Source organism: Notolepis coatsorum, assembly GCF_963971535.1.
Source record: "Notolepis coatsorum genome assembly, chromosome: 1".
Taxonomy (NCBI): Eukaryota; Metazoa; Chordata; class Actinopteri; order Aulopiformes; family Paralepididae; genus Notolepis; species Notolepis coatsorum.
Window position 1 is genome coordinate 169,181,855 of NC_140165.1, and position 14,227 is coordinate 169,196,081.

At 40.9% G+C, this 14,227-nt stretch overlaps 1 protein-coding gene across 1 annotated transcript in view; it reads left to right on the forward strand.

Moving 5' to 3' along the window:
- Positions 1 to 2,315: 2,315 nt before the first annotated feature.
- Positions 2,316 to 14,227, forward strand: part of lipca (lipase, hepatic a) — a gene marked incomplete at both ends in the record, with an annotated part of 30,607 nt that continues 18,695 nt past the window's right edge. The window contains 5 exons of the mRNA XM_084308219.1: positions 2,316 to 2,474; positions 3,627 to 3,806; positions 3,957 to 4,077; positions 4,483 to 4,716; positions 8,976 to 9,218. Of these exons, the coding sequence (XP_084164345.1) occupies positions 2,316 to 2,474; positions 3,627 to 3,806; positions 3,957 to 4,077; positions 4,483 to 4,716; positions 8,976 to 9,218 (937 nt within the window). The remainder of the gene's footprint in view (positions 2,475 to 3,626; positions 3,807 to 3,956; positions 4,078 to 4,482; positions 4,717 to 8,975; positions 9,219 to 14,227) is intronic.

Here is a 14,227-nt window from a genome sequence, read left to right on the forward strand (position 1 = left end):
ACAGTTGTAGGGTGAAACGGGAGAGAGAGCAGGGGGAGACATTCGGCAAATGACGGCGAGTCCGGGAATCGAACTCGGAGTCAACCAGATCCGTGACGCAGCACGGAGTCCCGCGACGCAGCGCGGTAACATGGTGTGCTACTGGAGCACCCAATAATAATAATGATTTCTATTCAAAATTATCCTTGCTAGTCTTGAAACATTTTGAAACTTGAAACTCAGGTATCATAGACAGAACTGTACTTCCCCATTTTTTTATTCCTACTTTGTCTGATCATTCACTTGAGCTCAACGATGCCAAATTCCTTCCAATCACATTTGCGGTATTTGAACGGATGCTGAATGCTCCAGCCAGATAGCCACAAACAAATGCAAAGTCTATGGGGTCAAGCTGCCGTCTGTACAAGCTGACTGAAGCTCACTAAAATCTACTTTGTGTGCAGTGTGGAGTAGACTGCAATGAGCTTCAGTCAGCCTAACATCTTCAGAGGTCATTTTTGGAATGTTGCCAATCAGCAGATTTTGAGGGCTGGTACTGTCTTGTATTGTCTGCCAATCAGAGCACAGTATTGTGACTGTACTCTGAAAAATAGGAATGGGGCCATGTTTTCATTCTCTGGTTAATTGACTGAGGTATTGATAGAATAATTAACAAGAGACAACAGCTATATTTGAGTTTTTAAATTGTATTTTAAAACCTTGCAGAGTTCAAAACCTTTGTCAATTAAGTTGTATGTTTGTCAATTAAGTTCACTTATTGTTATGATTTTATAGGCTGTGTGATCTTATATGCCTTTTTTAATATGATTTATTTAGCAAATACTAAACACAACACAAATAACATTATTATTATTTGTACCCTGAGACAGTACATTAGAAAACAAAGTCATGAGAACTTAACTTCAAATCCCTGCTTGTCAGAAAGATCATCAGTATATTACAACATAGCCTATATATAATATTATTCTACCAGCCTCCTCTTTACAACCTGTTGACACAGTGCAACTGGGACCACAGCCAATCAGGACGCAGGACCAAGACCCTCTTATCAATACCACACTGTTCCTGATCTTCGCAGTACAGTGTGTCCTCTGCACTCTCTGAAGCCCACCAAGACCTCCTTCTAACACTTCAACATGCAGGGTCTCTCACCTCCAACTTATACTTATAGCATATAGGTATACCTGTGTACAGTAGGTCTTCTTATTAAGAGTATTCAAGTTCTCTCCTCTCCACTGAAAGAAGTGTTGGTTTTGGACAGTTTAGATACAGCAGGAGCTTGCATTGGTGGCGACACCATGGCTATGGTGAGAATCCTGTGCTGTTTGCTGCTCTTTTATTGCCTGTGTGATGGGAGGAGAACCAGGGGGAACACAACAGGTGAGTGAAATTACATTTATAATTTGTCAAATTTAAAAAGACCTCAGAATAAACAGATAAAAAGACTCATTTCTGAAACTCAAGTAGTTATTTTAACACTTTGAAGGAATTATTTAATGCGTTTTCTGAAATTGGAAAATGATAAAGAAATAACTTTTAAAGCGTGTTAGTTGTTTGCATTCCATAATAATAATAATAATAATAATATTTGGATGAAAATAATCGGTCTTGAAAGCAAATGAATTGTAACTATTCTTACTGACTATTCCCATGGGCTATCAATGACAAAATTTTGATTGATTACCTTTGTTAAAGATCTATTCTTGTGAGTAACCAACTCTGCCCAGGAACAGGACTATTATGTAACATTTCATGGGAAAAGAGTGGGGGGGCTTCACCTGAAGGTATTTGTCAAAGCAAACACCACCTGCCAGAGGTCCACATGACCGTACAGAACAGACACTAACAACAGACTAGGTTTGAAAACACCTTTCCAAAGCTGCATTCCAAATAAATGAAAGCACCTCGCCAAAGCTACATTCCAAATAAATGAAAGAACCTTGCCAAAGCTACATTCCAAATAAATGAAAGCACCTCGCCAAAGCTACATTCCAAATAAATGAAAGCACCTCTCCAAAGTTGCATTCCAAATAAGCATTTCACACAAACATGTGATTATACTTTAGCCTTTCTTTCCACATTTCTACTACCAGAAATGAGCATACGGAGGGATCCCTCCGGCAAATGCCTGCATTTTAGCGGAATCTAGTGCAAACTAAACAAGGAGTATAATAAATCAAAGACTAGTCAACACACGGCTAGAGGTTGTCGTGGATGTGTTTAGAGCTTGTGCCTGTGGTGAGCCTGTTTCTTGCTCTGAAAAAGAGAAAATAAATCGTAGTCATGTTGTTTCAGAGCAGAAGTCTCTCCTGGTGATGAAAGTACCCTACGTGGCCAAGTCCACCTTCAAGCTGTACTCAGGGGGAGACTCCATGGACGACACCTGCACCATGGAGGCTTTCAGGCCGGACACTCTGACCTCCTGTGGCTTCAACAGCACCAACCCCCTGGTCGTCATCGCTCACGGGTGGTCGGTAAGGAAGGAATATTCACGCTCTAACCCTCTGAGGTGCACGATCACACCCAGTGTGATTAGAATGTTGAGGAGTGGAGATTAAGCTATAGAGTTCCAGAATGGGCCTCCCTCCGACGATTGTGATTGGAGGATCAAGGAAAGCGGGTGAGGCAATTCCGAGATACTGTAGATACGTACGATAAGATAAGGTATTCCTTTATTGACCCCCTTGGGGAAATTCAGGCATCGTAGCAGCATGGGGGAGGGGGGAGGGGAGGTACAGGTATGGGCAGGGTAATAGTAGGAAGACATAAATATAGGCAATAAAATTTGATCTCAATACAAAAATATGAGAAAAGAATAAACAGTGTAAACAATACAATTAACTCTGCATATAAAAATATGAGAAAGGTGCAGATGAGGGTTATATTATACGTTACAATAAAGAATAAAGAATTTGAATCTGAATATACTATGAGTACGAGTAAAAGTAAACAGTATCACAAGATGCAGTATACAGAAGGTACCTGTATGATATCATAACTGGCATGATATATGTCATATGTGCAGGTTTGCAGAATTCTGAGGAAACGTCTGGGAGGGGGGGGGGGGTTCACCCCTCAAAGGGTTCATCTACCTCATAATGACAGATAAATACAAAACAGAGAGGCGCAACAAACACTGGTATTTGTTCATTTTTAAGGCCCTTATTGGTAAGCTACCTCCATATATTACATCATTATTGGAATGGAATTTTGGAACCTATGGAAGGCTGGCTGATGCTTAAGGTCACCAGAGTTTGCTTGGAACAGGGTAAATCTGCATTTTGCTATAATGCCCCTCTAGCTCATGGAATGAACTCCAACAGTCCTTAAAGCTTGAGATTCTGCCCTCTGTTGCAGAGTTTAAAACCTTGATCTCCAACCTTTGTCAATCAAGTTGTACGTGTTTTAATTTATTTGTTATCCTTGTTTTTTGCCTCGTCTTGTTGTCTTATCGTTATGATTTTATATGCTTTATTTATGCTTATTTATGTATGTACACTCAACGTGACTGTAAATGAGGGAAAACTCAGTTGCCTTTCGACTTTAAGGTTTGAAAAATGCAATAATTAAAGTGTAGGATCAGGTTGCCCAGTCAGAGCATAACATGCGCCTATTTGTCTCCTAAGCTGGACGGTATGATGGAGAGCTGGGTTCTGAGGCTGGCCTCTGCCCTGAAGAGAGGTCTGGGAGATGTCAACGTGGTGATCATTGATTGGCTAACCCTGGCAAACTATAACTACCCCACGGCAGCAAAGAACACCCGTGCTGTGGGACACGACATTGCCTACCTGCTGCAGTGGCTACAGGTCAGGACACATGAATGAGACCCTTCTGCTGATTGGTGCTTTATTTTCTTTTACCTGAAATACATTCTCTCAATTGACTAGAATCAAACGCCAACAGATATACCGGATTCAATTACTAACATTCCTCCTAATGTCATTAATACCCAATAGGACTACTATCAGTTTCCTGTCAAAAAGGTTCATTTGATTGGCTACAGCCTCGGTGCTCACATCTGTGGGTTTGCTGGAAGCTATATGGCAGCTTCTTCTAGGAAGATTGGACGCATCACTGGTAAGGAAGGCTGTCTCACCTTTAGACCATCTGTCTGTCTGTCTGTCCGTCTGTCCGTCTGTCTGTCTGTCTGTCTGTCTGTCTGTCTGTCTGTCTGTCTGTCTGTCTGTCTGTCTGTCTGTCTGTCTGTCTGTCTGTCTGTCTGTCTGTCTGTCTGTCTGTCTGTCTGTCTGTCTGTCTGTCTGTCTGTCTGTCTGTCTGTCTGTCTGTCTGTCTGTCTGTCTGTCTGTCTGTCTATCTATCTATCTATCTATCTATCTATCTATCTATCTATCTATCTATCTATCTATCTATCTATCTATCTATCTATCTATCTATCTATCTATCTATCTATCTATCTATCTATCTATCTATCTATCTCATAACTCTTGTAACAAACCACTGCTGCTTCATTGATGTGTCCAGGGCTGGATCCAGCAGGGCCACTGTTCGAGGGAATGTCCCATACAGACAGACTGTCCTCCGATGACGCCCTCTTTGTGGACGCCATCCACACCTTCACCCAGGAGCGCATGGGCCTCAGTGTGGGCATCAAGCAGCCGGTGGCTCACTACGACTTCTACCCCAACGGAGGAACTTTTCAGCCAGGGTGTAACATCCATAACCTATATGATCACCTCAGCCAGTATGGACTCATGGGTAGGTAGATCACACAAGACAGAGCAGTGATGAGAATAGGGACAGTTATATCAACAAGCAGCATATTAGATCGATTTAGTTGCCCTTGATTCATAACCTTGAGAACTAGCAAGATCTGGGCGGCTAGGTGGCGCAGTGGGCAAGGCGCTCGCCACCAACACAGGAGATGCTGGGTTCGAGCCCAGCTCTCTGCGTTGCTACCAGCTTGGCTGGTCGTTCATACTAATACAATTGGCAGTGTTAGGGGTGGGAGGCTGGTGGGTGGGGATCGGACGTTGTGGACAGCGACTCCTACAGGTCGGTTGGTGCTCCTGCGCAGTAGAATCAGGAAGCGACGAGGGCGGCGTGTCCCTCCCACGCAGACCCTCGCCGCTGAAAGATCGCGCTGTACAGGTGAAAAGATGCGACGGCTGCCTCCTCGAGTACCGGAGGGGACACGTGATGCAAGGCTTCGTCCACATTGCAGCCGGCTTGTGGGAGGCATGGCCAACAGCGTTCGAGACAGGGGAGGGTAGAACTGGACAATACGAAATTGGGGACGGGAGAAAAATAGAAAATGGGGAGAAAAAGTAGATAAAAAAAAGAGAACTAGCAAGACCTGACCCCCATCTCTTTGAATGGGGAGCCGTCCATATCTAAGAATCTGTCATGTATTTTGTAGTTTTCCTTTCATATTACAAGTCACTGGTGAATTACTGACAACACAGAATGGTTTATTCGATCAAAAACGACAATTCTGTGATAACTCTGCCACAGTTACCATAGCAACCACTCACTGCGATTCCCAGCCTTTTAGCAGAGATGGTGATTAATTAACATATTTAAAAGTCACATTTAACCTCAAGATTAAAAACACATCCTGCGCCAAGAACGAGTTACGCCGTTTTTGCCCGCCATGCGTTGAACGCCAAGAACGACTTACGCCGTTTTTGGGATCAATATTTCATTTTTTTTTCTTATTATTATTATGGAGTGACGTGGTGTGGCAGTGAAAGGGTTACACAAGAATGTGTCCCGCGGCGTGACTGGACTCTGTCTGTGAGTGACTCTGCTTTGGCCCAATCACATTCCCCATCCACAGTCTGCGAATCAGAGGCAGAGTAGGGCGGGTCTTCACAGCACGTCATGTGACATATGCGCCAATCGTGTGACAGCAGGGCTCCGTTGTTATGTTCGTCTGAGAATTCCACCCCAAAACGCTTGTCTAAACGAAGTGAAACCGCAAGAAGACGTTTGCGGTTTCTGTTCAGACTTCCACCCCAAAACGCTCGTTTAAACGTAGCCTCAGTCAAAATACTGTCTACCGCTAAAAACAGCAAATCCAATTGCATTGAAAGCATCTGGAATCACAACACTAGCCGACGCTTCGACTAGGTACAGGAGGACTCGGAGGCCAGCCAAACAGCAAAAGAGAGAGATTGTTTCTTTCCCTATTGATTAATGTATATTTGATGGTGGCAGAGCAAAAGCTCTTATTTGCCAGATGTACAGTTAATTTACATGTTAAAGAGAGACTGATTGTATGTTTATAGAGAGACATTTATAAAAACTATTTAATAGTTACAGTTGATATAATTGAATAGTTCAGCCTGCATTTGTTAGATGTGAATAGATACACTGGTTTTGTACAACCACTGGCTGGCTGCTCTAATGCTGTGAGCATCATAGACTGTTGCTTTACCATACTTGATGGTACAGAAGCTGAAGCACTAGTTTAACAATTTACGTTATGTGCAGAGAAACAAGTTAAAAACAATTTATGCACTTTCAATCTTCCCGTTCTTTTGTTTTCCAACTTTCTTCTACTAACAACCTCGTCAAGTGGGGATCTACCGAAGGCACTTCCTTGTGGTGAAAGTGAAGAAGGAGGCGAGTAGGTGACCACACACCATTCTGTCTATGCTTGATCGTGGTGGCTAGTTGCGAATATAATATTTTTTTTATCAAATCTTTTTATTGCTTTTCTTTTTTTTCATAACAAGACACAACACAGTACATAATAAACAACAATAATAGACAGGTCTTCACATGACAATAACAGTAGTAATAATAATAACAATAATGACAATAAATTGAAATATAAAAATAATAAAAACAGAGTACATAATAAAATACACAAAAAAACACAAAACAAAAAGAAAACATGGGCACTCGCTCGCTCTTCATCCAGCCAACCTCCGGACTCCAGCAGGACCCTGTATGAGATTGCAACGCCTCAATACCGCCGCCTGGTGGATGGTCGGGCGAGTTACACTCTCGCCAAAACCGGAAGTGCCGATCGGTGCGTCGAGGAAATCCCTCCGGCAGTGATATCTTGTTACGTGGCTCCAGACAAACACTATAGTGCATTTGGATCACTTTCTAAACTTAATAATCTATATGATTTCGGCGTTTATTGCGCCATACAAACCGGTAATGGATGTAGGCGATCGGCGTCAAATAATCAGGATCTTTTTCCTCCAGTCTCATCGGCGAACGGTAAGAGGACACTAACGTTATTTTCAGCCCGATTGTTTATTCATTTCACTGCAAACCATCTGATCAATATATCAACCCATACTAAATAAAGCCGTTACTGACGATCAAGGAATTATAAACGACCCCCCCCCCACCTTTCCTTCACGCATGATGAAGCATAATGTATACCGATCATATACATTTGAATTTTTTAATATAGCGTGTATAGGAAAGAAACGCCAATCGATAATCTATCATATATGCTTCAGGGCCTATAACTAGTGTTTTTGGAATTACAGCAGAAAAGATTAAAAACATACTTATATTTTCGACGCTATTACTGTAACACAACAATGTATGAATGAAAAAATATAACGTTCCCACATCCTGAACAATAGATAATCGATGTTGAATGGGCCATAGTAATGTCAATATAGTAATACAATTTTAAAAGTTATAGCCCTGCAAAGAAGGTAAACATCTCCATAGGCTTTCAACGGTGGCAGACTGGGTAGATTATAGTTTTACTCAACATGAAATCACATCACATTTAATAATTTTCTCTGAATTCTTCTGTTTTGTAGCAAGTTGTTCCCACCATCTGTAGTGTTATGGATGTCGCCATTCAGAACTGCCACAGTGCTCTGTCTCCTCATTATATAGACAATCATTGTCTATATAGCGCATTGTGGGCTCTGCATATTGTAGGCAAAAGAACTATGAACACACTCTCAACATATTAAAGGTCGAAATCAACCCCAAATCAAGTTAACAGTATACTGTACTTATGTTCATTTAGTCATTTGCTGAACTGAATCAAAGAATACAACAATTATGTTGTTGTGTAAGTGTACTGTAGCATTTTCCACACCGAGGGCATTTTCTAAAAGAAAGATCTGTGAACACAATGACACAGTATATTAAGAGAAAGGTAGGCTCATAGATTTCTTTCTCCCCACTGTTATCACCCTCCTTGTGACTGGAAAAAGTATTCTGTGCTAAATTGGGTCTAAAGGCCAGAGCCAAAACATAGAACAGGATAGAACAGCAGAGAGGGGCGAAAACATTCAGTTGAATGGACCATGCTAGGTGTATTCTTCACCAGTCACGAGGAAGCCTGAGGAAGCATGAGGTTGAATCAGAAGCGATGTAATGCATCTGGATTTCTAATGTTTTGTCAGTGAAATTCAACATTAAAGCATCCAGATGCGTTGGTACTCTGTACCTCATCTTCTATTCAGGCATAATAATATTCCAAACGTAGACAGTGAGTCGCTCTGGGCTTTAGGAGTGCTCAGACAAAAAAAATATTTCTTTATATATGAAAGTGAGAAGCACATTAAAGCATCTGTCACCCCCTGACTTAATTAGTCACATACGCCTCCCTCAGCCCTGTCCATTAGAGCTCTGCCTGCAGGCTATGAACCTCCTCAGGAACCAGGTCTACTCCCGCTGAGAGAAAGGCTTCAGATACGACATAATGAGATGTTTTCAGGAGACGTGACAGGAGGGGGCGGGGGGCATTCGGACTGATCTGTTTGGGGAATAATTAAGTCAATCCACAAATAATGGCCATCTAAGAAAGCATGATAAGGGTATCGTAATCTACTGTCATGAATTCTTTGGAGAGTTTTGTGATGATAGCTGCCTGGCACAGACCGACATCTATGCTACATCTAAAATATTCTGTAGAATACTGGCACCAAGAGTACATTCGATCGTTTGCAATACCATACTTCCAAATACCAGGGACAACCAACCATCAAAACCTTTCTCTCTCTTTTTTCTATTTGTTTTCTTAGGTTTCGAACAAACGGTGAAATGTGCTCACGAGCGGTCGGTGCACCTGTTCATCGACTCCCTCCTGAACAAGGACAAGCTGAGCATGGCCTACAGATGCCGCGACAACAAAGCCTTCATCAATGGCAACTGCCTGGACTGCAGGAAGAACCGCTGCAACACTCTGGGCTATGACATCAAGAAGGTCCGCACTGGATCCAGCAAGAAGCTGTACCTCAACACCCGCTCTCAGATGCCTTACAAACGTATGTTGTCGACGTGTGGCCTGGTCAGGGCCGGACTGGGGAAATGATTCAGGTCGGGAAATATAGTGCGAAATATAGCCCCAGTCAGGCCACTTTTTAAGCAGGGGGTCTGGGGGTGTCCCACCAGGAATCTTTTTGTTACAAAGACTTAATTTCCTGCATTCTGGTGCAGGAATTTTAGAAATGTTACCCTTTAAATGCCAGTGTTTGTGATGGCATCACAAATTATTGTAAAAATTGGGGGGGATTATTACAGGCTAGCATATGTCAATGATTAGCAACAACACTGATTCCGATTTTTTTGTAATGTCAGATTGAAAAAAATACTCAAACGGCATACAAATATTATGCTGAATAAATTGTCCACTTTTTCTTTCATAAATCTTTTATTCAACTTCAGCCCTGATCATAACCACCACATATTCAATACATTTTCGAATTTTAACCCTTTAACTCATTCAGCGCCAATGACGAAAAAAGTTGGGTTATCTCACCGGTGGTTGAGCGCCAATCACGAGAAAAGTCGGGTTTTAATCGTTATTTCTTTTATTCGCTATATCCATTCATAATTCATCCATCCAGCCTGATGTTATCATTGGGAATGGCTCTGAGGTCGCAAACGGCCAATACCGCCGCCTAACGCCTTGCGGCCGTTATTGCACATCATTGGAATCCCTCTGGCTTGGGCTGTGCATCGATCTAAGAAGTCCGGTCCGGGTTTTCCTTCTTGGGCATGACTACCGTTATAACACACGGATTGGGGACACTGGAGCACTGTGGATTCATGTGTTTTGGTGGATAAATGTTGGACAGATGACCACGATCAATATTTGGAATGGCAATCAGGAATTGGAGTATTCTTTTTGCAGTACATCAGAGACGAGGTAAGGACTATATGTTACCAATCTTGCGTTGATCCGATGATTTCTTCGCCACCATCGCAGCGTGCGTCTGTAATGTACTGTGTAATATAAGCCGTTTGTGGTGCTCAAAGCATATACCTCCCCCCCACGTGCGTGCATGATGAACCATAATACCGATAATCTAGCGTTTATTTCAGAATGATTCATAAATCAGGTGACAAATGGCACGATTTCTAAGGAAATGCATTGAAGTGCCGTTTGCTGGAGTTTCTTGGGATTAGACAGGATCACTCTAAAACTATACTCATATTCACCACGGTATAAAACGGAAATGTATGAAAAAATTATCTGTTTTTTGCATGTTGACCGGAAGAAACTCACTGACAATCGACGTGTTTATTAGATCCATAGCTATAATATTTAATATAGTTTTTAGCCCTGCAAACACTGCCATGTATCCTTATTCTTTAAAGCGCTGGCCTTCTTACCAGACGGTAAACAGCGACCTCTAGGCGCTGATTGAGTTAAATGCCAGTGTGTGTGATGGCATCACAAATTATTGTTAAAAAAACACAAAAAGTTAAATATTTTTAATATATCAAATGCAAAGTAGATTTTTCTGGGGGGTATTATTACAGGCTAGCATGTGTCAATGATTAGAATGGATTTTGATGGATTTTCTTTTTGTAATGTCAGATTTAACAACAACTCTTTTCAGAAAAGTGGGAGTATTTCATTTTGTATCTGACATTACAAAACAACAAAAATTCTAAAAATAAAAATGGTTATGATCAGGGCTGTTGAATAAAATATTTATGACTGTTTAGACTGCGTTACTCTCAGTCACACTGTCACAGTGATCTCCTGGTTGTTCCCCACCTAGGTTATCTAACTATCGCGCTGCCACAACTAGAAACACTGGCCTGGCCGGCTTCTAAGTTCAGAGGCCTAACTGTGGACAACAACACATTTTTTTATATATATATATTTTTATATATATTTTTATCTGCACAGGCCGGTGCTCCCAATGGTCAGTCCGGGCCTGGGCCTGGTTGTGCCAGCTATTTCAGATACATGTTGTATCATACTATCTGGTCCTAAACAAATATCCTGCACACTGCCGCCAAATGTCACTGTGTGCGTTAAAAGCTGATGACACCTTCAGTGTTTTCTGGAAACGATGATAGTTAGAATCAACATTGCAAACATTGGGCCTCATTCACGAAGCGATAGAAGAACAGATTTTGTTCTTAACTCTTATTTTGTTCTTACCTGGGATTCAGCAATGTTTTCTTATTTTTGCTTTTCTCTTAGGCAAGACCAAATTCTAAGAGTGGTCGAGAGCACTCTTACCCAGATAAGAAACTCTTACCCAAAAAGAAAAAAAGCCTACCATTGGTCAATTGCGACATTAAAACCCCAGAACTTTTCAATAATAATAATAATTATTATTATTATTATAACTTATGTTATGTGTTCTGCTTCTGAAATAGATTATATATTGCTGTTAGAACAGTTAGATGCTCTGTGTGTAAAAAAAAAAAAAAAAAAACCTATCTTTGTGAAAGTGGCTTCTCAGCTCTTATCTTATCTGGTCCAGCTGAAGACAAAGCGGAGGAACAGATTGGACATTGAGCATGACCTCAGAGTTGCTTTGTCTACCATCAACCCAGACTTTGAGACTCTTGTCAGGAGCAAACAACATCCCCAGTTATCCCATTAGTTCCCTGGGATGTTAAGCTATGAAGTCTGCTAAGAAGGATATATTATTATTATTATTATTATTATTATTATTATTATTATTATTATTATTATTATTATTATTATTATTATTATTATTATTATTATTATTATTATTATTATTTTATTTCATTGTGTTTTTAGCCCTTAGTTGCACTTTTGTTGCAACCCCATTAGTTCCCCCAAACTTACTGTATGTCTGTTATGTTAAGCTAAGAAGTCTGCTAAGAAGCATAATTATTTATTATTATTATTATTATTATTATTATTATTATTATTATTATTATTATTATTATTATTATTATTATTATTATTATTATTATTATTATTAATAATAATAATAATATTATTATTATTATTAATATTATTATTATTATTATTATTATTATTATTATTATTATTATTATTATTATTATTATTATTATTATTATTATTATTATTATTATTATTATTATTATTTTATTTCATTGGGTTTTTAGCCCTAGTTGCACTTTTGTTGCAACCCCAGTTATCCCATTAGTTCCCCCCAAACTTAGGTCTGTTATGTTAAGCTAAGAAGTCTGCTAAGAAGCATATTATTTATTATTATTTTATTTCATTGGGTTTTTAGCAATAGTTGCACTTTTGTTGCACTTTTTTGTGTTTATTTCATGTTTTGAAAGATTGCGTATTACTGCAATTCTTTTTTTTTTACATAAATCATAGTGGTTAAAAATGTTGGGTCGCGACTTAATGACTAAGGAAAATGTTGGGTCCCGAGGCGAGACCAGTTGAGAACCACTGGTCTAGATCTATTTGCAGAGACCAGTTGAGAACCACTGGTCTAGATCTATTTGCAGAGCCAGATGAGTGGCTGCTAGACCAGGTGAGAACCACTGGTCTAGATCTATTTGCAGAGCCAGATGAGTGGCTGCTAGACCAGTTGAGAACCACTGGTCTAGATCTATTTGCAGAGCCAGATGAGTGGCTGCTAGACCAGGTGAGAACCACTGTTCTAGATCTATTTGCAGAGCCAGATGAGTGGCTGCTAGACCAGGTGAGAACCACTGGTCTAGATCTATTTGCAGAGCCAGATGAGTGGCTGCTAGACCAGGTGAGAACCACTGGTCTAGATCTATTTGCAGAGCCAGATGAGTGGCTGCTAGACCAGGTGAGAACCACTGGTCTAGATCTATTTGCAGAGCCAGATGAGTGGCTGCTAGACCAGGTGAGAACCACTGGTCTAGATCTATTTGCAGAGCCAGATGAGTGGCTGCTAGACCAGGTGAGAACCACTGGTCTAGATCTATTTGCAGAGCCAGATGAGTGGCTGCTTAACCATTTCAGATTGAGATGTATGCAATACTCTGGAGCATCAACTCAGACACAACACACACCGCAGTCGTTCAGTGACAAAGCCTACATTGCTGGAACGATTCATTTCACACATATACAATACGTATTGTATAAGTCTTTATTTGTCTTTATTTGTCTTTATTTGATTAACACACACACATGCGATGGGCGACCCACAGGAACACACACACATTCACTGAGTCGTGAGTCGTGAGTCGTGAGACGTGTGTGTGTGTGTGTGTGTGTGTGTGTGTGTGTGTGTGTGTGTGTGTGTGTGTGTGTGTGTGTGTGTGTGTGTGTGTGTGTGTGTGTGTGTGTGTGTGTGTGTGTGTGTGTGTGTGTGTGTGTGTGTGCATATTTGAGGGCGATTTGCCCACCGGCACGACACGCCACTTTGGCGACCTCTAGCGGCTTGGGTGTGCATATTTTTTAATACAATATATATAGAATTAAAGCCCTATATGTTGCTTGTCGATTGCCGTACATGCCGATATGTGAGGCGTACGCCGAAGTACACGGCAGACTTTAAATTCTTTCAAATACCACTCCCGACTCCCGAGCCTCTACCTCCGCCAATCATTTGGCGATCTCGATTGGACAGGGTTGTAACTAGGGGTGGACGGTATGGTCTAAAATTTATATCACAGTATAATTTGAAGCATAGACGGTAACGGTATATATCACGGTATCATCGTTTATATTTTATATAATTTTTTATTTTTTTTTATAAAATATATATATTATATAATTAGACTTGTACTTGTATTATCTGCGAGACATCGCCACCACGCAACAAGCTCCACTGTCTGTGTGTACTCTAGTAGCCTCCAGCTACGGCCAGGATTATCCGGAGCTGCACCTGGACCTATACTCGAGTAGCCTCGAGCAGAGCTACGGCCAGGATTCCCCGGCGCTGCACCTGGACCCTATTGTATTGGTATAACGTTACTTAACTGTGCTCAGCAAGCCCTCAGCTCGAATACGCATCGAATCAGTGTTATAAGACATTGATATCAGGAGCTATCTGTAGCTACTGCTAGCCGGATATATAACGTTAATACAACGCCTCAG